We start from the raw sequence: 27523 nt of genomic DNA on the forward strand, positions 1-27523 counted from the left end.
TCCGAAAGCACTTCGCACTTATGCTCTGCGATGTACAGCGTAATTAAAAAAAAAAAAAAAAAAAAAAAGTCGCAGTGACTTAACATCAACCGCATCTCAAAATGGGCACACAGGCAGCCTTCTGCTTCGACAATATATTGAAATTAACTCCTCATTCCTACATTAAGCGTGACAAACGAACTGCAAGAAATATACGAGAATCTTGGATAGTTTCTTCGCTAATGGTGTGAATCGAATAAGTGAGTTAGTATAGATTTAATATCAATTAACCAAGTTTAATCATATTTTCTTTTATAATGTGTCTTATTCCCCGTCTAAAACGAAAAAAATTTCTGTTATTAACATTTGAAATTGCACCATTCTTTTATGTACGTTTTGTAGAAAATGAAGGAAAGCAATTTGTTTCATTTCCTAGAAGAAATTATTGTAACTAGTTATAAGCCAACTGCAAAGTATGTTTGTTTTTCGCCTCACCTTTTAGATCTCACTTTGATATGGCTTTTATCAGCTCTGATCCTGAGTTCGTCTTTGAACCATACTACCCGTGGAGGTGGGTTTCCTGAGAGTATGCACGTCAATTTTAACTTGGAGTTCACTTGGACGTTTATGTCATTCAGACCCCTCACGGTAGGTGCTCCGGCTGTAAAAAAACAAGAAAGATGATAAAATGAGGAAAACGAGACAGAAATAGAGTAGTTTCTTGATATATCTAAAACAATATTATACAAAAGTTTATCTATTTATGAAATTTTTATTGTTTAAATTCCTAACTATAATCAGCCAGAAAGTTTTAACTTAAAAAATTGGTATTTAGAATTTCCTTTTTTTAATTTTAAAAAATAACGTTGCTATTCATTTCTCTGGTGTAAATCGACTGTTACAAAAAAAAAAAAAAATATATATATATATATCGTATATTAGTTTTCGTACTAATTACTCAGTATTAACAAATCATTTCTATATGTACTTGTTACGTAATCGTACAAGTATACAGTATTATACCTACATGTACTGCTTGCACGATATATTGTATAAAAGGAAAACTGAAGCAATGTATTAGTAGCTGACACTAAAGGAAATTATTCAAAATGTATTAAAAATAGTTGCAAAAAATATTTTACTGCTAGGAAGAACATCCTCTGAATGCATCCAGGCTATTTAATACTGAAATAAATGTCAGTACAATGGTGAAGTTTCCCTAGACCCGGATTTCTAGCTATAATTTATTCTTATTTGCACATATAATTTATTCTTATTTGCACACGAGAGTTATTTCTATCGATGAATGTAAACTATTCATCAACAAATTGAAATTGCGTTAAACTTTCCAAAACGCTTCCTTGTTTAACTATCAGCTTTAAGATGTAAGAGTTATAACTTTCCGAGCGGCTTGAGACTATTCCAGCCGCTTAAAGAATAAAGATAACACGCCTGCTGTTTATTCTACCACAAATGAGACCACCATCCAAAATCTTCGAGCAGCGCACTCTTTCTTCCATCAACGAGCAGTCCATCGCGAGATGGGAGCACTGGGGATCTTGACTGTATATCTTCGCGTGGGGAGTAAACCACAACAAAAAGGAAATGAATCCCATGTTTCATTTTGTAGGTAAGGCGAAGCGCCGGTTAAGCAAACAGCAAGCAGTCTGCCTTTGCAGAGATCGTCTGGAACTGCGCCAACCTGAGCAGTTTCGTAGTTTTCTTTTTTCCCCCGCTCTTTAAATCCATTCCACCAGCGTCACTCCCCATTTATTCCATGAGATGCAGGAGGAGGAAAAGAGTCGTCTGACATCAACAGGTCCTGGGGAACACAACGCACGAGTCATCGGGATCATAAGGAAAAATGAATCGTAACACCTACAATCTAAAACTAATTTTTGTCTATTTCTTGTTATTTGGAAATGCCAGTGATAATTTTCCCATTTATTATATTTCATACCGTATCATTAGAGATGCAGTTATAAAAAGAAAAGGTACCTAAAATGACTAAATTTGACGCCCATAAGAAGTTCTGAAAAGCCTAGGAGCACTTTCAATTAGAAGAATGTTTGTCAGACATGTTGACCAACCTTAATCTTGATGGCTATGAATATCATTACTAACTAAAAAATAACTAACCTTTACTAACAGATGTTGAAGAGTAAGAGATAGAATAAAAGCCATTTTAAGCTTGTATAATAACAAAAAATGGTACATAATTATTGCCAGGATGTAGAATATAGAATCACGCAGCATGTCGTTTAAAATCTGTGTTGTTTATCGACCGACAGAAGTTGCAAATAGGTTAACTTTGCTTGACCTGCTAAACGTATACTTCTTTGCTTAAAGAAACTACCAATTAAATAACCGGAAAAGGTGTAGGAAACACGTTAGTTGATTTTTCTGGTCTTGAAGAATGTAATTTTTTTCTATACTCCGAACTTTTAGATCAAAAAATTAATCTGATACTACTAATTGCAGGGATGCAGAAAAGTGTCTCTTAGAATAAATTAGCTAAAAACTGAGGATCGAATGTTTCTAATTGTTTGTTACAAATGGCATCACTGGAGGGCGTTTTACTTTCAAAACCACAGTAAAAATGTAAATCTTTGTCGACGTCACGCAGCAGCTATTACAAAAACCCTAGAAACTTTCGCGAAGATTTTGTTTTCAATGTGCTAATTGCTTACGATGATGATAATTTTGCTAGATCGTGTTTTCTTAATAAAATTATTTCACCGAAAGAGTAATTCCGCAGTAGCTTCTTTACAGAAATTTCGGATTTTGAAGGAGTTTCGAAGAGGTCCAATGAATCTTGAAAGCCATTGGAAAATGATAACAAAATATGAAGAAACAGGATCGTTTTCTGTTCTTCCTGGAAGAGGAAGAAAACCCGTTTTGCAGAAGCAGGACAGAAAGTTGCATTTTAGGTGGTAGAGGACGCAAACTTTTAGGCTAGCGACATTGTACGGCGTGTAGCATAGGCGTTGAATAGGCGGCGTTTAACTGTCCATAAGATCTTACTGAACATCCTACGATATCCTTACAAACATTCACTGGTAATTCATTTGCTCTCTGTCTTAAAGGTTCCGTTGCATTCACCAAAAAGGACAATATGGTGTGGAATTTCTGCATCATTTATTCTCGGCCCGTACTTCTTCGAGGAGTTAAGTTATACAAGTCCAGTTACATGTCGATCACCGGGCAGGGATATGCATCGCTGTTAGGCAAAAAAATTGCTCTGGCTCTGCTTGGCCTTGCACGCACAATATTTATGCAAGATGGAGCTCCTCCACACATAGCATGGTGGGCTGCGAAAGTTCTTAACCGTTATTTTACAGAAGAACGTGTCATCAGCTGGCACTTTTGTGTGGCATCCTCGATCCCCAGACCTCGGTGCATGCGATTTTTGGCTTTGGGGGCATTTGAAAGCTCTGGTAAGTCGAAACAATCTAAGAACTTTACTCGATCTTAAAGCAAGGAATTCGCCGATGCAGAAATCAATTGCAAAGTCTTTAAATGCCCCTGTATCAACAATAAATAAAATAATAAACCAAGATTTACGACTTAAAATAGCTGAAAAGCATTATGTTCACCAGCTTTTGCCGAGGCATTTGGCTCAACGCAGAACAATTTGTAAAACCCTGTATGAAAGCTATTTAGCAGGAAATCAGTAAAAATGCATTGTGCCCATTGATGATGCTTGAGTTTACCTAAAATAACTGCTACAAAGAAAGGTCTCTTTATTATCGAGAAGAGAAAAATTGCACAAACCTGGTTTCACGCGAAAGTTTTAGCAGGCAGTTTATGATTGTCGCAGGATTCTCTTACGGTAGGAAATTAAAAATAAGAATAGGGGAAAGTGTTAAAATCAACCAATATACTATCAAAGGAAAGTTTTGCGCCCGATATTACGAAAGAAATTCAGTGCCTTTATCCCAATACGTTTAGAATTAAATTTCTTCAGGACAAAGCAACAAGTCGTATTTCGAAAAATACCACTGCCTTCCCTGAAATAATGTGAAGACTGATACAGGTATTGCATATATACATTTTCAACGTATTCCTGTGAAGCCTTCTGACGTTTCACCTATGGACTATTGTACTTTTAGCCACTTAGAAAGAGCTCTTTCTAAGCGCAAGCCCACAACGATTGATGGACTCTGGAAAGGTGAAGAGGAATTTAAATCATTAACCCTGAAAATTTTGCGAGAAATCTTACTATCCTGGAAATCTCGATGCTGAATTATTATTTTTAAAAAAGAAGAAAAAAAGCTATCAGATTGAACATTTCAAAACAGTCTTTACATTTTAAAATTTAATTAAACGGCCTAGAAATTGTTTAAAAAATGTGTAAAACTCTCTGTATATGCATTTTGCTACAATTTCAAGTAATAAGTAATGTAAAACTTTCAAAAACACATTATGTGCAAAAGTTGGGTTTAATAAATATTTATATAAATTCTGAACTAAACTCCCGATTCTCACTCGAACATTTTGTTTCGTTTTCCTCGAATGCCTTAGGGAGTGTAAAAAAAATGAAATAATGTATAAGATGAATTACATATTAAAATTTAAATTAGATGAGTTCAGTTTTAGCTTTCCATTTACAAACTATACCATTTCAAAATCATAACGCTGGTCTGCGGTATAGATATCCAAAGAATATTGACAAGCAGCTTATTAACTTGCAAGTGTTGGTCTCAGTTAAGCACAATCACGCAATAAGATATTTGCTAAGTTCTAGCGGTCAAAGAGAAACCGAAATTGGAATGTCGCGGATGGTTAATATTATATAAACCGACATATTTTCGAGACATCAATAATCAGACTCAAATACTTCATTTATTATAATTACAATCATAAATGTATATTTATTGATAAAAACCACGTGTTCTTTTATTCGTGTGTCCTTTTAATCAGTGTTAACTTATACCAATCTGGGATCTTATTAATGTGGGATATTATCTATATGCGCTTTCATCCGTGTGAGATTTGTCGCTCGCGAATTATCATAGTAGGATTATTTTAATGGGCTTTTGTTGGGTGTACTTTAGTTGGGTGGGTTTTTAGCTGGTCACCATCGGGGAGATGTCCCTTCAGTTAGAGAGGTTAGAAGTAGAGTGAAGGGAAATTAAAAGGGGAAAAGAAAACCATAACAGGGAGGTTGAACTGTTACCCTTTGACTGAAGGAAGCAATTTTAGGGAGAAATGTCACTAAAACTCTGCTGCGACATTCACACCGAAGATAGAATTGTTCATTACATGGACAAACGTCATGCATAGATTACATGGACTGATGTCATTATATGGACAGATTGTTTGTGCTACGTCTGAAAATGTAATGCCTCTGAAGGTGATACATTCTTCGAGAGCTCAACTGATTTTTGGTTTTATTTATTTAATTATAGCAAACCACTCGAAGGCTATCTGCCTAAGAGGAGGGATGCCTTCGCGGATGACTTTCTAAGAGAAAACTACAGCTCGATAGATAGATGAATCAATGGCAAAATGTTTTTCCAGTTAAAAGCGGCCAACCCGTGGGAAAAATTATTTGTCTTTGTCCGAAAAATATAAACAATAAGAAACATTACAACACTTCAACAACATGGTTTTTAATTATGTATATTTACTGATTAGAACGTTTATGTGTAACGCGCTTTCCTTAGTTTTCCCTTGATTCCTTTTTTTATGTGTTTGTAAATACATAACTAGCAAACACATTTAATTACAAAAATGTAAACAGTCTCTTAACTCCAAATATTATGACTGACAATATTTGTCACTGAACAACAATTATGACTTAAAATGAATGTCACTGAACAAGATGCGCACTTGCTGAATGTTCTGTTAATTTCCTTTTTACTTGAAACAAGCCATTCGTTTTGAATGCTGTGCGAACTATCCCACAAGAAGAATACAACTTTTATACAGCTGTGGGAATTTCCAAATTGTATAAACTGGGATCTCTAATTCATTGGTGAAATTATTGTGCGTTTCTTGTTAAGTGGATTGAGATTATGCAAAGTTTCACGTGTTTTCTGCTCAACACGTCAATTATTCCCGCTTTGATATCCCGATGATATAAAACAATCATCATAAAAAATCATCGTTGTCTGAGAATAGGTGTAGCACGGTGTAGTGTGCACGTTTAATAACTATCCATGTGCGAGTTATTGAAGTTATGGAGTACTGAAGCCTTGTTCAGACATTCTAAATGCTCATACGCCTCCCTCCATTTGAAAAAACTATTTTGTCATTTTGCTTTTCGTTAGAATATTGAACTGATACATATATTATCCTACCTTATATTTATTTATGTATCTATGTATATATGTGTGTGTATTTGATTGCTGAATTAAATAATTTAAATAATTTATCGATATGCTATTGTTAGGTAAGTCGTTGAAATTTGAAAATGTGTTTATATTTCCTGTAGATAGAATATTTCGTTCGTCTTTAAATAACTGCTGAACAGAGCCAGTTAAGCTAATGCAATGTTTAATTACAGAAAAAGGATAACGCCAGACAAAATCATATCAGTCTCAAGGACTCTTTAGAGGTGAAATTCAAACCTTAAAAACTCTGTCTCGAAAACTATAAGAGATACAGGGAAAAAATATCTACAAAAGTGTAGAGCATAATCGATTCATATGAAAGGACGTACTGCACATGCGGATGCGATAAACTTTCACTTGTATATCCTTAAATATTCGAAACCAATGCGTAATGTTTCATGGCAATATCTGAAGAATAATGACGCAGGTAAGAGTACGAAAATAATAGTTTAACAATGCGTTTTATGTCAATGCATCTTGTTGACATTAATCAATAAAATAAAACATGCAAATGAATTCATACTGCTTACTAGTTAATTTAGAGGGTCTTAAGAAATTACGATTGATTAATACGCACATTGGTATTTGAGAAAATATCTTTGCATGCGCATTCATCAACATGAAAAGTGGTACACTAGAGATAGGACAATGTAGATTCGGAAACTTACTGATGTAATTTTTGGGTGAGGGAGGGTAATATTACTCGCGTTCGAAGCTTACTTTAAGCTACACGTGCCCCCTGGGTAGTGCTAAATGAGTAAAAACTCTTTGCAAGATTGGAGGCATGCTTATAACTTATAGATGTGAAGTCGAAGATGTTTGACCATCTATGTAATACCAAAAGAAGAAGTCCAACGGAGTGAAATCTGGTGATCTCAAAAGCCATTTAATAGAACCATCACAGCCGAAACGTTTTCTTCTAAACGTCCCTGCCAGAAAGCATCGCACTGCCGTATAATTTCTTGTAAAAGATGGAGGTATCTCTATTCGGTTAGTGAGAAAGACTATTCATTCTATCTCGTTTTTCCATCAAAAGCAGTAATGCACTTAAGCGCAATCCATATCTCTATGTCTCTAAAACATATAAACACAGTATTTACAACAAATAAATAATTGAAGTTTTTTTGCAAGCTATGTAAAATTGTTTCGGAGAGAAATACAGCTCGCCAGTTTGAGATCACTGCGCTAGAATATTTGTAATACTGCAACACTGCAACAAAAAGAGTCCAAAAGGGTTTGCAACAAAAGAGTTCAAAACGCTGCAAAAAGTCCAACAAAGTCCACAGAAGACTGTTTGGAGTTGAGTCAAATCTAATTAGATACTAGAAGAAGAAATAAAGGTTATTAGGAAGGATTAGCTTTAAAAAGTTTACGGCAGACGTAAATTCAGAAACAATCCAGAAAATGATCATGAAGTGTTAAAATTAGGGAATATTTTAATTTAATAAAGTCAAAAAATGTAATAAATAAGAAAAAATAATAATATTGAAGACAGTTCTAAAAGTAATTTCATAACATTTATACAGTACAAAGTCCGTAATCCGGACTCGTCGGGACTTCGGCGATTCCGGATTATAGATCATTAATTTAAATCTGGTAAGATGGCATGCAGAAATTATACAATTAAAAATATGAAACCGTAATTTATGAAATAAGAGCAATTATGATCTAAAGGGTATCAAAATTTACAAAAAAAAGCTTAATATTTATTTGTTTACTTTATTAAGCATTTCTTTCAATGTAAGTTGTTTTGTTTTTTGTGCTAAACGCGCATGCGTAAACATTAAACGCGCATACGTAAACGCATTACGCGCATGCGTAAACCATACAAAAAAGTTTGTGGCTTTGAGGTCCGGATTATAGATCATTCCGGATAATGGACGTCCGGATTACAGACTTTGTACTGTATATGATTTCTAATCGTAAACGCTGGCGAATTTTTTTTATCTAGATTTACAGTCTACAAAATTAGTAAATGAAAGGGTTATTTGCAAGTAAATATGTTATATATGCGGATACATATGGTAGACTGGCATAATACCTATCACGTTGCTAATATGTGTAGATAACTTCTGTTTGGTTTTTGACTTTTCAATTTATTTACGAACAGTTTTGGAATCATAGAATACTGGTACACAATATTGCAAACGTTTAAGATATCTGTTGACTGAGTTAAAGCATTTCTTCGTTTTCATCATCCTACTCAAATATTTTCTCTCTCCCGAGACTGAAAGAAAGAGGAAGATTACATTACATGATTTTAAGCCTTTTGTTTTATCCACTGAAAATCACCTAATTTAATCTGAGATACTTATTATGTCTTAATTACCAGATCGCTCTGTACTCCATATAAAAAATACAATGGATGGCTTGCTAACATGTTTAGCATGTCGGAAATAAATGATAATTCGTTTCATTTTTAATTGTACTACTACAGTGCTCAAAGCTGGAATAAATACAATGAATTTTCTCCTTTTATATCATTATTATAACGTAGTCACTGAAGCTACAAAGATGAAAAAATTTTTGAGTCACCCATCAGTAATTTGCACAAAAGGAGCTTTAGTTCCAAACCTTGTTTCGGTCTGACTTTGAGTACTCTTCTGAGTCATATCTGAATCCAAACCTTGATCTTGAATGCCACTGGGCACCAGAATAGAAAAGGTCTCAGATAGGATTTCAGAAAAACTGCCATTCTTATGTCATATCGAAGAGTCATTTTAGTGCCAAATTACGGGCGCTGCCAAGTCAAGCAGGTTTACTGTATCTGTCGCAGAAGACATAAATGTGTTTACCAGAAGAAGGGTTCCCTTGAATCGCATCATCAGCTTGCAGTTCTAAATCAACCAGCTCTTTTTAGCGCAGACCTTTTTTTTAACCTTCCTCACCCCCTGCTTACTTCTGGGTCTAGACGATGTCGATGAACTGAGAGAGCAAATGTAAGGCAAGTAATATATCGTCCGTGAGATACTGCATCCCGATTCATGTAATCGTTATCGTTATCTTGGCTCAACTCGAAAAATCGTTATCTTGGCTCAAGAAAAAATCGAATAAATCATGAATTTTAAGCCTCTATAAAATCACATTCCAAATGTAATAAAATATCTCAGTAAATTTTTTAATGCAAGGAAAAACTTCATGACTTATACGTAACTCTGATGCAGCACGTGCAAACATGTAGAGCGAGGAAAAAAAAATAAAACACTTTTGTAGCTCCTCTTCTAGTTTGCCGACAGACAAACTTTTAACTGTATTTTTCTTCCTTGTACGAAGTAAAGGAAGTACTGTAATCGCGAAAAATTCTGTGTGCCATATTTCAACGAAAATGTCCATTTCGTCCACTCTCGAATAAATTTTAGACGATTTTTTGGGGTAATATCTGTACATACTGACAGAATAAAGGACTATGTTTTTCAAAAATGGATAGTAATCGAGATTTAAAATGGATTCAGAAGGGATTTTTTTCGTGATGTCTGTACGCTGAAAGTTTGTATATACGACTGCTATAACATCTAGTTGTGCACCTTCCTTTTTTGTTGCAATCGGTGGCACCAAACCTATATATATATACATACATACATCTACCAACGAATTTACCCGGCTCGATGAGTTCTGTTGGTGTTCTTCTGTTACCGGAACCAGATTCTGAAATGCATGCATGTATCCACATGTGTTTGTGTGTATGTGCATATATGTGTGTGTATACACACAGATAGATATGTACATACATATATACATGCATACATGAACACTTATATTCATACATGTATACATACATATCATAACAGAAGAGTGCCGTTCTTTTTTTTCTTTATTCTTATATGTTGGTAAACTGTGCACTTTTATACTTGTGATTGAATTAGGCTGTTTTTATGTTCTGGATAAGGCTTATATGCCTTTATGGATAAGAACTTTTTTTGTGTGTGTGTTTGCGTAGAAACTTTAATTTTAATTGCAAAAATTGGTGTTTTTTAAGTGCTTTTAACCGTTTTTTGTGTTTTAGGTTTTCTTCTGTATTTTGCAATTTTTAATAAAGATGTTTTGAGGTGGGGAAAAAAAACAGGAAAAAAGTATAATTCGTAAAATATTTCTTTGACTTTTACATGTTTAAAAAGCTGAAGTTTTATTAAAACATGCTGTCTGCGAAGCACAGCCTTTTAGAGCCATGCCGCTATGGATTGTGCGTAAATTCGACAATAATTTATAAGGTAGTTCTCCCACCTTCCTAGCGTGCCTTCGTGGTATAGTGGTTCTGCACGTTGGGTCGGTATTCCAGAGGTCCGTGGTTCGATTGCCGACGAAGGCGGTTGCTAATTTTTCATCTTTCCGGCCTCGAAAAAATACCTAATGTCTCTACAATGGCGCCCGAACTAAAAAGGTATTAGATGAGGATTCTCCATACACAGGATTTGGCGATTGGGTCCCCTAAAAACCCTAGTCGCCCTTTAAAAAGGGGGAGTATATAAGGTATTTTTTCCACCTTCCTAGCGTGCCTTCGTGGTGTTGTGATTCTGCACGTTGGGCCGGTATTCCAGAGGTCCGTGGTTTGATTCCCGGCGAGAGGCGGTTGCTCATTTTTCATCTTGCCTGCTTCCAAAAAATCCTAATGGCTTTACAAGTTTTCTTCCTCATTATTCTTTTTAATAAGTACTATTTAACTACATAAAATCAAAAATTAAATACATTTAGATAAAAACAGGATAACTTCAAAACCTTTCTTATTTAAAATATCTAAAGGAAAATTTCAGATGATATGTTAATGGATGTAACATAACAGCAATTAATCAAATTTCAACTTTTTATGTTTATTCAGTTATCACGTTTCCTTAAATAACATTTAAATAAATAAATTAAAAAATCTGAAAGAATTCAGATTTTAACGATCGCCTAAAAGGATTTGCTAAGGTTTTTACGCTCTAAGCTGAGCTCATAGTCTACCAGACTGCTGTGGCCATCACTTCTGCTGTCTTTATTATTAAGCATCCTTTTCTTCGCACTTACGCCATATACAATTCAACAGGTAAATTACAAAAATTTTAACAGCAGCATAGCAGTATATGTTTAGAGTTCCCAATTCAGTTTTAAAAGTGTTGGCATATGTTTTTCTACTTTTTTTTTAGTCTTTTCTTAGTTTATCATATCAATGCTCAGTTTTTAGTAAGATAGCTTATAAAACTTTTTTGTGTCTTTAACCGTTTTGCGCGTTAACTTTATTTATTAGATATCACGTTCTTCGCGTTTATTTCATATACACTTCAGTTCAATAGCAAAATGACAAAATATTTAAAAACTGCATATCTTAATAATTTCCGACATAGAGTCTCGAGCGCTGGAGATAAAAATATTTTATTCCGTACAGTATTGCCACTGCTCGTTTTCAAACCGTTGAGTTTGTTAATCAAAAATTCTAATTAAAGTTCTACAAAACATGAAATATAAAATCCAAATTCAAAATCCGGGCTTCCTGGCATACATGTTCGGGTGGAGAACAACGTTATTCAAAATGTAATGCCTCTAGGTAGCGTCTTTCTTTCACAATGCAAGAAACATACATACATATATACAAATGTTTCATTATTTAATTTGTTTAAAGAGGAGTATTTGGCGGTAACAATTTGAAAAGCTATTCGACGTCTAATATTGGACGACGCAAATCCCATTTCGAGACTAATATAGTCCATTCGGGCTAACGACCTTTTGAGCTATAAATTTTAATGTGACAATTTTGAAAAATTTGTCAATCTGAAGTTTTTAAAATTAAAATACTTAAAATTACGCTCTAAATGAAGTAGAATGAAATATAAATGCAGTGAAAAGGATCTAAATAGAGCAAGAATCATCGCCAAACACATTTTATACTTAAATTCACATATATCTCTAACATTTTAATAAAAATTCTTAAATTTTTAGAAATATCCTGATGGAAATATTTGCCATCAACATATATTATTAAATTTAATAATATGATATGCTAATTTCTATAGGTTATTACTCAAAATGTATAAAATATATTTAAAAATGAAATACTTTTGAACAAATCTGAAAAAATGCCAGAATTTGTTTTTAATTAAACTTAAGTTTTTGAATTCCGAATGAAAAAAGCAAAATAAGTTTTCGAAAAAAAAAAAAAAAAAAAAAAAAAAAAAAGCCATATTATTAAATATACGTACCAGATTCATTTATCGTTACGGGCCTAGAATTTTGACTGCTAATTTTTAAAAAGTGCTAGTGCAAATTTTACAAAACATTTTTTTACTCGCTATACGTAACTCTAATACACTGACTACCAATAAGTATTTGGACACCTATGCAAAGGACGATATCTGCGGTCTCAAGGTACCCCACGGACTCCGCCGGTATATATCGTGTAGGAAACAGCATCGGCTTTAGTCGCATGCAAGATGCCTCGCAGTTCGGAGCTCTCTGATTTCGAGAAAGGTATAATTATCGGGTATCGCAAATGTGGCCGATCCTTAAGGGACATATCTAGCGATCTGAAGTACCCAAAATCGACAGTGGCCTATGTGATTAAGAAGTGGAAGGTGAGCGGTGATTGTCGGAATGTGTCCCGAGTCGGCAGACCAACGAAACTGGGAGATGCCAAACCAACGAGTGCTGTCCAGAGAAATTCGGAAGAACCGCACCCAACCAATGGCCCTCATCCGTGAGGAGTTTCAACAGGCATCCGGGAGTATTGTTTCAATGAATACCATCCGTAAGGAAGCACATCTGCTTGGTTTTCATGGTCGTGCTGCTGCCCATAAGCCTTTGATCACAAAGTCCAACCGCGCTGTTCGGTTAATGTTGTGCAAAGCACATCGAGATTGGACCGTAGATCAGTGGAAACGGATTCTTTGGAGTGACGAATCAAGGTTCACCCTTTTCCTTTCGGATGGCAGGGTCTGGGTCTGGCGTCTACCTGGAGAACGTCTCCTGCCAGAATGCATTGTGCCAACAGTCAAGTTCGGCGGAGGTAGAATTATGGTCTGGGGGTGTTTCTCCTGGTATAGGCTGGGACCCTTGGTCCCCATTCATGGTAAGCTCAACTCCGATGCCTACTGCACTATTTTGGATGACAATGTGCTTCCTACGTTGTGGCAGTTTTACGGGTTGGACCCCTGTTACTTTCAGGACGACAATGCCAGTTGTCATGTTTCGACGTTAACCAAGGCTTGGTATGGTACCAATGGAGTTCATCGAATGGACTGGCCTGCCTAGAGTCCAGACCTGAACCCTATCGAGAACCTCTGGGACGAGTTGCATCGCCGAATTCAGGGGTATTGCAAAATACCCTTGCAAAATCGGTGAAGGAACTTCTATGTCTTCTCCAAGCCGAGTGGAAGAAACTACCACTAGCTGTCATACAAATACTTGTGGAAAGTATGCCCCGGAGGGTCCGTCCACGCTGTAAATACCTCTCGTAGAGGCTCTACCAACTATTGATTTTGAATAAAGTTAGCTTTTCTGTTCTATCACAGGTGTCCAAATACTTATTGGTAGTCAGTGTAGAATGCTCAGATATTAATAAAGATAATACTAAAGACACGCAAAGATAATGCTAAAGCTCTTTGATTGTTACTAATATATAATACAGAAAGAGCTGAAGAAAACAGAAAGATGTATTATCAAATAATATAGCAGCAGTATTGCAATCAGAGATATAAACACTGAGATTAAGCGTATTAAATACCGAATTTGAAAATAATTTGTACAGAAGTTCGTTCTTATTTCTGTTATAGTTCTGAAACTATTTCTGTTAAACATTTTCTCATTATCAAGTACAGAGAAAGATTTGGCATTTTCAACAAAATCTTCTGCTACTGTTTTGTTTTGGAATGCAGAATAAGAGATTCATTTTGGAAATACCTAAAATTGATAAATGGCTCGCATTTTACACAAAGCACTATCGTGGGTATTCGTATAAAAATTTTTAACAGGTGAAAAATCGAGGTTATGGCATTTTAAAAAAGATAGCGAAAAAGCGCCTAACTGAGTAAGTAAAAATCTGGTGCGGATACCACATGACTTCCTTGTACGGAATATTAAACTATTCCCATTTTTGCTGCATTTTATTTAAACTTATTTCCTCGAGTTTCATTACAGATATATTTCTCAATCAGTAAATTCAGTTCTTACTTCGCGGCAAAATAAAAACACATAAAATCTCAAATTATCTTAATTAAAAAATTGAAAAATATAGAAAACCATAACACCAAATACAGTTAAAACAATGAAAAAAATTTACAATTAAAATTAGAGTTTCTACTAAAAAAAAAAAAAAAAAAAAAAAAAAAAAAAAAAAAAAAAAAAAATTCGTCTAGCGTGCGTTTTTTGGTGCTCAGAACTGAAGGTATACTTTTGGTCCCACTCGACAAAAAGACACTGAAGGTGGAGAAACTAACTTAAATCACTGTTCTGCTAAATTTCAAATTTAAACAAATATGGCTGCTCCGATAGGCTTAGCCGCACTTAAACAACTATTAAAGTGTTGATAGTTCTACAACTATTGCATGCAGATTAATTAAAGGCATAAAACATAAACCGGGACATAAGAACAACATAATTCAATAATTTTTAAAGGAAAAGATGCACAATTTACCAACATATAAAAATAAATAATCTGTTCAAAATTTCAACGTTCTGAGGTTACTTGTTTTTGCATTATGCGAGATACATACATACATACGTATGTACGTACAGATGTCACGAAAAAAAGAATCTCTTCTGAATCCATTTTGCAATCCGTTTTGGGAAAAAGAGTTCTTTATTCTGTCCTTACGTACATATGTCACGCAAAAACATCGTTAAATTGCATTCGATAGCTGTCAAAATGGATATTTTCGTTGAACTATGGTAACCGAAATTTTTCGCGATTACAATATTTCCTTCACTTCGTACAAGGAAGTAAAAATGAAAAAATGGCAACAAAAACGCATCCTAAGAATGTTCGAGAGCGAATAAACATCAAGAAAAGTTCGTGATTTTAAAAGAAAATCCGAGTCAAAGATCCATTGCATTAGGAATCACTGGTACTGTAAGTGTAATCTGGCACTGAAAAGTAAAAGCATTCATAAAGATTTGGAGTTAAAATAGATGTTTAAACTTAAGGTTCATCTGGTTTTCTCAAAGCATATTGCGAAAAGGGAAAAAATGGGAAAAAATTGTAGAAAATCATATGAAAACACATAGATAGCTATTGATAAACGTAAATTTGTAGTAATACTCAATGAGGCATGGGTCTATTTAAGTAACTGCAATAATAATAATAAAAAAAATTGAGCTGGTGAAAATGATCGGAGTAAGAGGCTTCTTCAATTTACAGAAAAATTCCAGCTAAGGTTCATGATAGATGCAGGATTTTCATATACAGTGGTATATTAAAACTCAAAGAATCTCAACTAAGGTTAAAATTAATTCATTATACTATCAGATGAATATTTTAGAATCTATCTTTGAAGAAGAAATTTCAGTCTTATACAGATGGAACATAAATAAATTTGAATTTCATATGAACAAAACCTTTAGTCACCCGTTTAAATTATATCGCAAAGCAAAAGTCAGGAATAGGAATAAAATGCATTAAGTTTAATGAAATATTTGTAAAATCGCCAGGCGCTTCTCCTACGGACTTTCGTACTTTCGGGTTATGAAAACCGGGTTAGGGAAAAGCCATCCAAGAAACGCTTTCGGGTTTGGGAAAAGTCATCCAAGAATACAGAACGGACTCTAGAAAACAACGCTAGAGGTATAAGGTATTTCTCCCACTTTGCTAGCGTGCCTTCGTGGCGTAACGGTAGCACGCTGGGCCGGTATTCCAGAGGTCCGTGGTTTGATTCCCGGCAAAGGCGGTTGCATATTTTTCATCTTTTCTGCTTCCAATTAACCTAATGACTCTACAGAGGAATGGTGTAAAATTGACATGATGGTCTAAGAAAAAGTGTATTTTTCATGTTTACTTAAAAGTTACCCATAGATAATTTCTGCTATAGTTATAGCTGTCAAGGTGATCAGTAACAAACCGCTGCCAAAGTATACCTTTATGCATAAAAATTAATTATCAAAATCGTTTATGTAAAGAGCGAACGACCTTCTGTAACATATCTGCTAGTTTTAATTATTATTTCAGATGATATTTAATTATTTTGAGAGCATTTTTGGTTTGGTTTTTATTTCCTTTCTATGCTGAATTTTTATTTGTGCATCGAGATTTGATATATTTTATTTATTTTTAACCCAAAAGGAGTTCTCGAAATGGGATTTTGTGTCGAATCATTATAAATGTGTCGTTTCCCTTTTTATTCGAGTGTGTTGACTTTCGACAAAATGTAAAATACCTGTCTTTCAGAATCTATCTGTTGTGGATTAAGAAGCTAAGTTACCTGAAAGCAAAAGATGCAATTAACATTCTCTCCTTAATTTCGAATTGGATTGATTTAAATTATAAAAATGCATTCAATATATCTAATTCAAAATATTCATAGAATGATGTTGTTTTTTATTTGTTATTTTATATTTTTTAAGACTTATTTTTGATTATAAAACTGAAAAATTTGAAAACGAACAGGGGCAACACTGTACGAAATAAAACATTTTTATCTCATGCGCGCGAGACTGTCGATCAGAAATTCTAAAGATATGCTGCTTTTAAATGTTTTGCGATTTTGTTATTGAACTGAATTTTATGGAGCGTAAGTGCGAAGAAGTGATATTTAATACAGTTAACACAAAATTTTAATAATAAAAAGACAAAAAATGTATTGTAAGCCATCTTACTCAGAAACCTGAATATGATGAACTGAGAAAAGACTGAAAAAAAAAAAAAAAAAAAAAAAAAAGGTAAAATGTATGCCAGTACTTAATTCTACATTGAGAATTCTAAACATATCCTGCTATACTGCTGTTAAAAATTTAATTATTTTGCTGTTGAACTGTTTGGTGTAAGGGCGAAGAAAACGATGCTTAATAATAAAGCTAAAAAGACCCCCCCCCCCAAATAGAGGTCAGCAGGCGTGAATGCAAGAGCAGACTCTGAGCTCCGCGAGAGCTTAAAAAACCTTAACAAACACTTTTAAGCGATCGGTTAACTCTGATGAAATCTTACATTTTTTTTTAAACTTATATTGTTTTACCTGTCACTGAATTTCAGTAAGAAGTTAGAGCTCTAAAATATCATATTTTTATTTAGAGTATTTGGCATGTAGTACTCTGTTAATTAATTACAGTTTCTAATGAACTTAACACATTAAGAATGAACAAATTAATAAAAAATAAAAAAAATGTTTTAATTACGACAGGAGTATTTTAACAAGAGGTAAAAATTAATAGAGTTTTCAAATTATGCCTATTTTTACGAAAAGTATGTACAGACATTGGGTTATTTGGAGGCGGGAAACATGGAATATTAGCAACCGCCTTCGCCTGAAATCGACCCACGGACCTCTGAATACGGGCTCAGTGTGCTGACCACTACACTACGAAGGCACGCTAGGAAAGAGGGAAAAATACTTTATAAGTATTAAGCCAAAGATACTAATTATGCTGCCTATGAATAAGCAAATATGCAAAGTCGAATACGCAAGTGTACACAAGTTCCAGTTAGGAGGTATTTGAGGCCCTTGCCTCGGTGGAAAGGAAGTATGAAACAATGATTATGTACATAAAACATAAAATAAATGCGAATGCAGGTTTTACTATAATAAAGCAAATTAATATGAATGATTCACAAAATGAATAAAATACACAATTATGGACATATAGAAAGTAAAGAAGGAAACAAGAAGAATAGAAACAAAGGTAACAGAAAGTGGAACACGTAGTCCTCTTCCTTACCTTCCTACCGCAGCGGATTCTGCTTCATATTCACCCAGTGCTTAGCCATCGCCCCGATCACACATGCAAACATATGAGTGAACACGAGCAAGAGTGAACAAATGCAGAAAAAGATGAATAATTCCAGGTTAAAAAAAGCTGATAAAACTGCAGTAAATAAGATGAATACATACAATTAATATAACAATTACGTACGAAAACTGTGTACCCCAGTGAATGATTTAGTAGGAGGTGTGTAACACAAGGTCTGGCGCGAGGTCACTACCTATAACTTCAAATTAAACGTGTGTTAAAAAAAACATAGTGTAAGTTAGTGTCTGCCTCGTCAAGTTAGTATCGTGTGTGTGCCCCGTCGAAAGGGCGAGTCAGAGTGCCTCGTCTAGAGTGCGAGATAGTCAGCATCGAGTTGGTGTGTTTTCTGTGTGTGTTTTCTTGAGCTCTTATTATCATCTTTATTTTGCGATAATTAATGTGTGTAAACTATTTATTGTGTATAATTTTATTTGTGCAAGTGCTCTGCTTTATATCTGTGCAATTTGTTTCAAGTTAAAAGAAGTATTGTTAATATTATGGCTCTTGCAAGATTTCGGTATGGTTAACCCTGGCTTAACGATTTGTTTACTTCTTTGAGTAGTGCTACGAAGTAAAAGAATGCCAAGATGGACGAAGACGATGATGTGTTTTATAGTGCGCTTAAATGTTGCTATGATAAACTTGAAACGGCTATTGAGTCAAAGTGTAATATGAACCAGAATATTCGTGAAGAGGCAAGGCATGCAATGTGTGAGTTAAAGTGTTTGATTACTAAGAATTTTGAACGTATTAAGTCGTTGGGTTACCGTGAAGCTTGTAGGGAAAGTCTTGTAGGGAAAGTCTTGAAGCTTGTAGGGAAAGACCGAGCAGAGTTGGGAGTTGTATTCTGGTGCTTTGCAGTGAAAGTAGTGTCGCTGATCGTGTCAGCGGGTTTATAACAGTTCGACGACTGTAAACGAGATTTTGGAGCTGTCCTGATTAATACCGGCCAATAAAGTGTGCTTCGATACTTCATTCAGTGTCGTCGTTATTCACTCCAAATCTACGAACCCCGTACGAACGTGAAGGAAAAAAATATCGCAACAACTGGTGTCAGAAAACAAAACGTAACATTATATTGGATCTAAATGTCGCAACATTTGCAAATACTGCAGTTTTCATTGCAATCGCCGTCATAAAACTGTGCAAATAGTTGATTAAAGAATACTAAATTTGTGGTTAGCGCGATATTTATTTATTTATTTATTTATTGATATTATGTGTTATACGCAAAACGCTACTTTCATTCTCCATTGTCTCGTTAAACATGCTTCGCCATCCGAGCGTCTTCTTTTCACAAGTAAATAGTATTCTTGAATTGTTGATATGTTCGCACTGATAGCTTAATGGACATGTATCATATTACCTTTGAAGCTCACGCTGCATGAAAAAAGAAAGTTTTTCTTGAATATGGCAAAGCACAGGAGGGCTATTTACCAAAGGAATGCCTATGTGGCGAATTTTTCAAGAGAAAATGGTACACATTTGTATTGCCTATTAGGAAAATCTGAAAATCAATTAGGCAGTCAGTCCTTTTGTCGAATAGCTATCCTTCTCGAAAACCGTTCTTAGTTTTTCTTATAATAGTATTTATTTAATCTTACTGTCCGAATAATTTTTCATCTTTAGGTCATCGGTACCCTGCAAAGTCGCAAAGATTTATAGAAAGCAAAAATGATGTGTTTTTACTTAGTTCACGCCATTAAATAAATGCGTTGAAGAACAGAGATCTAAAATGAATTTTACAGTGGTAACTGAAATGTTATATTTAAAGACAAGGAGAAAAAATTATAGAGAGAACTGCGTAAAGTTCCCGACAATATATCGCAACTACTTAAAATGCTATTAAGTACTGGAAGAAGAGTTATATAAATTCTTTGCTCGGATAGCTTATGATGTGAGTTTTCTTTCTCTACACAGATCCGTAGAAGTTCGAAAAATCCAGATCCTCCCCCCCCCAGGTCCTATTTTTTTTGCTAAACTATGCAGATTTATCAGCACTAGATTTCATAAATTGATTTTACATTTTAAAATAGAATTTTGATTTACGAAAATTTAAAGAAGTATTGAATTCAAATGGCCAGTTTAAGTAGTTGTCGAAATGAAACAATACGACATTAATTACAAGAATTTACTTCTTCGAGAATATGTTTAAATGCTTGAAGAAGTTTCAAGAACAAAAAGCTCTTGTAATATAGAAGTAAGAGAGAGAATAAAGGTCATTTGGGAACTGTAGAACGTCTTAGCCTTTAGACTGTAGAACTGTAGAACAATATTTACAAGAGTGGGTAGACTAAACCATTACTGGAATATTAGATTATTCTCTTTTCTAGATGCTAATTAATACTTTCAAGTGTTAAAATAATCTAAGGATATAAATTTCATCTTTTTTCAGAATGAAACCTAGAGCAAAAATAAAAATCCAAATTTTAATTTTAAAGTACGAGTATTAATAGTATAATTTATACTTTAAATTATACTTTAAATAAATTAATTTATACTTTAAATAAATAATTTTAATATATACGAGTATTAATAGTCAGAGTTTTCCTTTCATGTTTTAAATTTCTCTTTACGATTTAAAGTATCACTTAGTGCTTTTAAAATATTAAAAATTAAATGCCTTTTATTAATTAATTCTAAAGATTAAGCTTAACGTTTTTTATAACTCAAACATTTCGAGAGAAAATAGTACGAATCCTTTCTTTTTTTTTTTTCATTATTAAGAAAAAAGTATTTCAGATATAAAAGAGTAAACAATTTCTTATCAAGATAAAATTACTTATCTATTTGTAAATTATAAATTGAACACCTAGTAATTGAGCTTAAAGTTCCCGCGAAAAACCTTGACGAGCAAGCGTGCTAAAAAAAGTTGGCGAGGTCAACAGTCTGACTGAAAACGAGACTTTATTTGTTTTTGTCAAGGGCGAGACTATTTTTTCAGAGCATATTCTCTTAATTTTATCACATGTTGTTTAAAAAGCGGCAATTTATTTATTAGTCCAAAGGGATTTGAATCCCGAAGGACTATTAGTTTCGTTTTGGCATTTTGCGTCGGACTCATAAATGTCGGTTCACTTTTCAAACTGTTGCCACAAAATGTTAGAGTCCTGCATTATATTTGAAGAAATTAAATAATGAAAAATCTGCATAAATGTATGTATATTTCTCGTATTGTGATAAAACAACGGTACATAGAGTCATCGAATTTTGAATAACGTAATCCTCCAACGAATATGAGCATATGGAAGACCAAATTTGAAATTTGAAATTTGTTTTATGATCGATTTCCTATTTTTTAAAACTTTGACGAATTTTTGATTAACAAACTCAAGGATTTCAAAACGAGCAATGGCAACGTTGTGCAGAAAAAACATTTTTATCTCCAGCGCGTGAGTCTCTGTATCGGAAATTCTAAAGATATGCTCGTTTTAAAACTATTTTGCGATATTGCTGTTGCACTGGATCTTATGGTTTAAGTGCGAGGAACATGATATTTAATAAAGAAAGGTAACACACAAAATGTTAAAAAACGCCCCTTTGGACGTAATTTAAAATCTGAAACATTTCAGATTTTTTTTTTTTTTTAATTATTTCTTAAGTCGTTTAAAATTAAATGCAAACACGCCGATAACAAAGTGTCGCAAATAATTTATTTTTCAGGCTGTAAAATAATAACTTTCAGTAATTCTCAAAAGTAAAAATAAAAGCTTCAGTAATCTTTAATAGTCTGGTCACAGCTGAAGGTACATTGAAGGATTGACTACGTATGTCATCAATTATTTAGAAAATTATATACTAATACGGGCAGAAGGCCTTTTTCAGAATACACCACATCAAGCCTTTTTCCATAACAGTATTCAAAATACTCCCATGCTAAAAGATTCACTGAATAAATATTGGTCTAACAAATTTTACGTATTGAACATTTTCTTCTCTCAGAACTTCTTTCATCCAAAGTAATGCATTCATGAGTTACATGAGTAATGCCGATTGAAACTTCCGATAGACTGACTTGTGACGTCTTTTCTTGTGGCGTTCTGAGCCCTAAACCAACTGGATATTTCTTATATTTGGTTTATTTTAAATTCAAATTTATCGGCATGAAAAATAGAACAGACATCAACCACTTAAACTTCTCTTTGTTTTTTAGACCGACTGAATTACTTTCGTGTTATATATCACGAGAAAAAAAATCCTTCGTCAGTCAATTTAAAAAAACCCTTTTTTCTCACTTGACAAATGACTGAGTTGCAGCTTCTATGAAAACATTTTTTTTTCCCTGCATATTTTTGCATCTAACTGCGCTTCATACAAGTCAGTTACGGATCGCCAAAAGTTTCTTTTCTTGAGGCGACATTTTTGTAACTTTTAAAATATAGTTAAATAAATTCTTACTCATGGCATTTTAGCAAATGTAATGACAGACTGGCTTATAAACACTACGCACAATCTTGAAACTATACACTGAGAACAATCAATTAAACAATTTTTTGTGAAAACTTATATGCCTATGGCATTCAGTTGTTGATTTGTCGAGCTGAATGGAAAGTTTGCAAGTAATTGCATAATGATATTTCAACGTCTTTAGCCATTTGTTTTTATTCTTCTTTGCACAGAATTATTAGTCAGAGGAAATTTTCTGATGATACCTGTTTGCAAGATTAATTCCTTGCCAACTGTGAGCGGTTTTCCCGCTTTTGCGAATAACAATGAAATATTATACATGACTCATAGTCCACCCTCTTTTTAACTAGAAAACAATGCAATAAAGTTTGATAGAGCTGGCTGCTTTAAATATTTCTTTTCAAATTTTTGAGAATATAATAAATCTTTGTCTTTTTACTAGCATGCATTTTTTTTTTTTTTTTTTTTTTTTTTTTTTTTTTTTTCAAATACCTTTGTAGTCTAGAAGGCTTCGTGTCTTCATTTAAAACGTTTTGGCAAATTAAACACATAAATTGTGATTGGTTTGCCGGAGAGTATGTAAATCCATATTTCAAATATTCAGGACTGTACTGCTGGCATTTCTTTTTAGATTCAGACATTTTGAAATACAAAATTTGCCACGATTTAAATAAATAAAATTTTCAACATATTTATATATGGTTATAAAAATAATGGCTATGAACTTCTGTCACTTTTACCCACGAATATGGATTATTGAAGCGCAAAAAAATAATAAAACATTCCTAGAGCTGTTCCTGCCTTTCATAGATTTGATTCTGCGCACGCATCAGTTTGCATGTCTTTGCTTTTTTGCGATGTCGGTGCACTTGCTATGCAAACAAGTCATTACAAACTCCCACATTTTTGTCGGAATATGTTTGATTGCATGCATTGTGTTTTTGCTTGCAAAGATTGATTCATTAGCAATTCTAAGCCGGATTAGGTATACGTATAACTAATGGTAATTAAAAATTTTTAATTCTTATTTACGCTGTAACATTAACATAAAAATGTTAGGTAACTAGATAAAACATTTATTCATAAAAACAGCAGATATAAATTAATTTCCTAAATAGGTAGGTACGCCACGGAAGCCCCTTTTGATTGTCTTAACTCCCTCCATTTGCCTTTGGACCCGCTACCGTCTCTATAGAAGGGTCTAACGCCTACTGGAGTGTTGTACTGTCCCCCCCCCCCGCTGGGAACCTATGATCTAGATACTGAAGTACTTCTCACCTATAATTTCATCTCAGATACTTCAAAGTATTTTTACATTTGAACCATTTTGATGTATTTAATACCTACGCAGTGATATGTTTTAGAATCCAAGTATTCAGTTTCGACGCTCTTCTACCACGTATTACTTAAAATATTATTTTAAAATCGCTTAGTTCTGTTTTCAAGTAATGAATTTAGTTTTTGTTGCATACTTGCAATTTATTTTCAGATGACTTTTCTTTTTTATGCTGAAAACTTTAGTTTCAAAAGTTTAGTTTAGAAATGTTTTATTTTCAATTTTTGTTAAATGATGTCTTCATTCTGGTAAAGGAGGGAGTTCTGAAATACCGCGTCTGATGAAAAGTATCCTCTAAAGGAAAAAAGTGGAAGTAGTCGTCCTCCACAGCATTAGTTCTTAATTGTTTAATGTTAGTTTAAATGCTAAAATACGTAGCAGAAATGTGTGCTTATCAACAAGTATATAAAGACAAAATTATTCTCAGTTTCTAGCAATGAAATGGTTTTAAACTGATAATAAAACGTATAGCTTCTGATTCAGAAGTCAAACAACAAAAATCAGAGTTATATTTAAAAACTTTCACAGGACTAGTTTCGATGGTTTTATCGAACCACCATCCTCAGCTGCAAAACGGCAAATGAACAAGATAGGAAAAAATGATTAGATAAGATAAGAAAGCCTGGACAAGAATAAGCAAGTGGCGCCATCTGTTGGTGAAACCAGAACTAAAACATAATTTCTTTAAAGGCCGAAGGCAAAGATGGATTGGAATTATAATCGTTAACTATAACAGAAAGATTTTTTTGAATGTGAAATGCCTCTAGAAAATCCAGTTCTCCAATGGAAGATGTTTTTTGAATAATTTTGGCAGCAGAAAAATTGAAAGTGTGATTTTCGGACCAACAATGTTGAGCAACAGAAAACTTCTGTGTTTCCTTTTTTCTAACATATGCCTCATGTGCCTTGACGCGAAATTTTAAGGCTCTCTTAGTTTGGCCAATGTAAATTAAACCGCACTGGCAAGGAATCCTATAAATACCCCAGGAATTCATATCCGGAATGGGGTCCTTGAGTATGGAACTCAGAATCTTATTGATGGGAGAATAAACAACCCGAAAGTTAAATTTCTGCAAAATATGTGCAACTTTATAGCTAATTGATGGAAAGAAGGGAATGACAACAGAATTCTTATAATCTCCTAAAACAAGAGTGTGCCTTTTAGTGTGTTGAGATGAGAATTTTTTAACTGCTTGATTAAGAATGTTGGGTGAAAAGCCCCTGTCAATAGCTATTGCTTTTAAATAATTTAGTTCTTCATCAAAAGATAGTTTGGAGGAGCAAACTTGAAAAGCATGGAAAACATAGGAATAAAATGAAGCTAACTTTTGTTTAGTCGGATGACATGATTTAAAGTGTGGTGGAAGGCAAACCGATGAAGGTTTACGGTAAATCGTAGTACTGAAGTTGGATGTGTTACGTGTGACCAGAATGTCGAGAAACGGAAGAGAATTGCAACTCTCAAGTTCAATCAGAACCAGAAGCTATTCAAGTATAGCTTCTGGTTTCAGTTTTCTAAAAATGTTTAATTATCTTCTATCTTCTAGCTTATGTTATCGTTGGATTAAACGAAATCTTGAAGGGCTCTATGCATTTAAAAAAATAATGCTATTATTTGAATTTGATCAAATTTTTAAATTTACAAGTACATGCATATTTACTCAATATAGCGTTGCATAGTTTACTCAAATCTGATTAGCACGTTTGAGGTTTCCAAGATTTCACTAAATTATAGAACACTATAATTCCAGTTTCATAAACTGTGTCTGAAAGTTAGATATGCATATGCTGAAATATAAGGTACTCATTTCTTATATATTAAAAAAAAAAAAAAAAAAAAAAAAAAAAAAAAATAGTTGCATGATATGAAATCCAGAATCAGCTGCAGTTAATTATTTCAGGCATTCTGATGTTTCCTCCTAGGCTATGTTGTTATATACACGAAGGATCATATATATTTTCATAATACGGATAACAATTCACGAATTACAAACCGTACATTCTAAAATAGCTATAGTTACTCTACTGTTAACATAATTTAAATTATATACTTTTTTGCAGGTTTTTCCTTTCGCAACTTGAATTTTTAATTAATATACAATTATAATATTGAAATTAGCATTATTTTAAATTAGTATTCAAATATGATGACTTGATTTAACATTTATACTAAATTATATACAATAAAAACATAAATTGCCTAATTTAGATAACATTTAATTTGAATTTTATTTTTCGTTAGTTACAGTTCGAAAGATTTTGAAATTAATTTCAAAAGAAAATAAGTAGCGTATATTGTATGCGGTTTTCTGAGTTGAATATTCTAATGAGGCTTCTTCCTTAATTTTATCACAATGCCGATTTTAAATTTTAAAATTATTTGGGATTACTATGCAGGGGGGGGGGGATAAAACAAATAGCACATATAAACAAGCCTCCGAAAAAAAGGTCATAGGAAGATAATCAAAGGATCATATGAAGCCTTTGAAGAAAGAAAAGCGGGAATTTTAAGTGAAATCCTCCATTGGCAACTGACATTTGTTAAGTTTTTGTTTGAAAGAAAATAATGGAGGAGCGTAAAAAAAAGTTTACTAGCCTAGGTTGCAGCCATCGTCTAGAAGCTGAATAACGACGTCTGGTGTTAAAAATAGGCTCTTTCTGGAGGTGCCATAACTTGAAGAGAAAAGACATGAGTTCATCTAAAAATAACGAAGCTTTTACCAATGCCGGCAGCACCAATGCAGCTGCCTTAGAGACCGGCATCCCTAGATTCTATGAGAAAAAGATCTGCTCCATCATTGTACATCACGCTGCACTTCGCAAGGTTTCTTAAAAAAATTGCTGATTTTGCATTTCATTCAAAACGTTTCCTCTTTTGCTGTCTGGCGCGCGTCTTCGATATATTAGACTTCCAGAAACTTTTTTTTTTTTTTTTCTTCGCAAAAGGTTAGAACCACCTTTATTGCAGTGCAGTTGCATTACAAATTCCGAAGACAATTTCAGTAAATGCTATCTATGCACATTGTTAAAAGAAATATTTTTTCATGCCAACTCACGAAAGTACAGAGATTTCAGATTTGTAACTCAGTGCATACGTTCGGAGACAGCCAAGAACCGCTAAGAGGAGTTAAGTGACAAATCACGCTCGTGGTGATTCACTGTTAACTCCCTATGAACTTTTTGGCGACAAGGGTAATCCAATTCACGCCAAAATTTAATGATATTTTAGTCATCCGTTGGCTAGCTTTCTACTACTGTCTGGATGAATCTTGACGGCGGGATTAGGTGCCGGGAAATATTTGGCGAGCTGTTCTATTCGGATTTGCCAAGAATGCAGTCTGTGATCGAAAGACCTGCGTCATCCACCGTGAGACTGTATGGCTCTACGAGAAGAAGTAGTGACTAAATGATGATTAAAATTTATGCCAAGAAATGACACATTTCATATTTATTTATTTCCTTAACAAATAAAATCAGAAATTTCAAATTTATGCAATAAATTTTCTTTAACATATATTTAACACGAGAGATACAGTTATGATTATTGCAGTTTCTTGCTTAG

The 27523-nt window shown here is 33.8% G+C and overlaps 1 protein-coding gene across 3 annotated transcripts in view; it reads right to left on the bottom strand.

The window, feature by feature from the left end:
* The window catches only part of LOC118192449 (pro-neuregulin-2, membrane-bound isoform-like), a 204254-nt gene that overhangs the window by 45538 nt on the left and 131193 nt on the right, over window positions 1-27523 (bottom strand). For all 3 annotated transcript variants that reach the window (XM_035363422.2, XM_035363421.2, XM_085825565.1), the window contains exon 2: window positions 475-640. In XM_035363422.2, coding sequence (XP_035219313.1) covers window positions 475-640 — 166 coding nt within the window. The remainder of the gene's footprint in view (window positions 1-474; window positions 641-27523) is intronic.

The sequence above is a fragment of the Stegodyphus dumicola genome, chromosome 10 (assembly GCF_044657685.1).
Source record: "Stegodyphus dumicola isolate Sdum_Otavi_A_Nest chromosome 10, ASM4465768v1".
NCBI lineage: Eukaryota > Metazoa > Arthropoda > Arachnida > Araneae > Eresidae > Stegodyphus > Stegodyphus dumicola.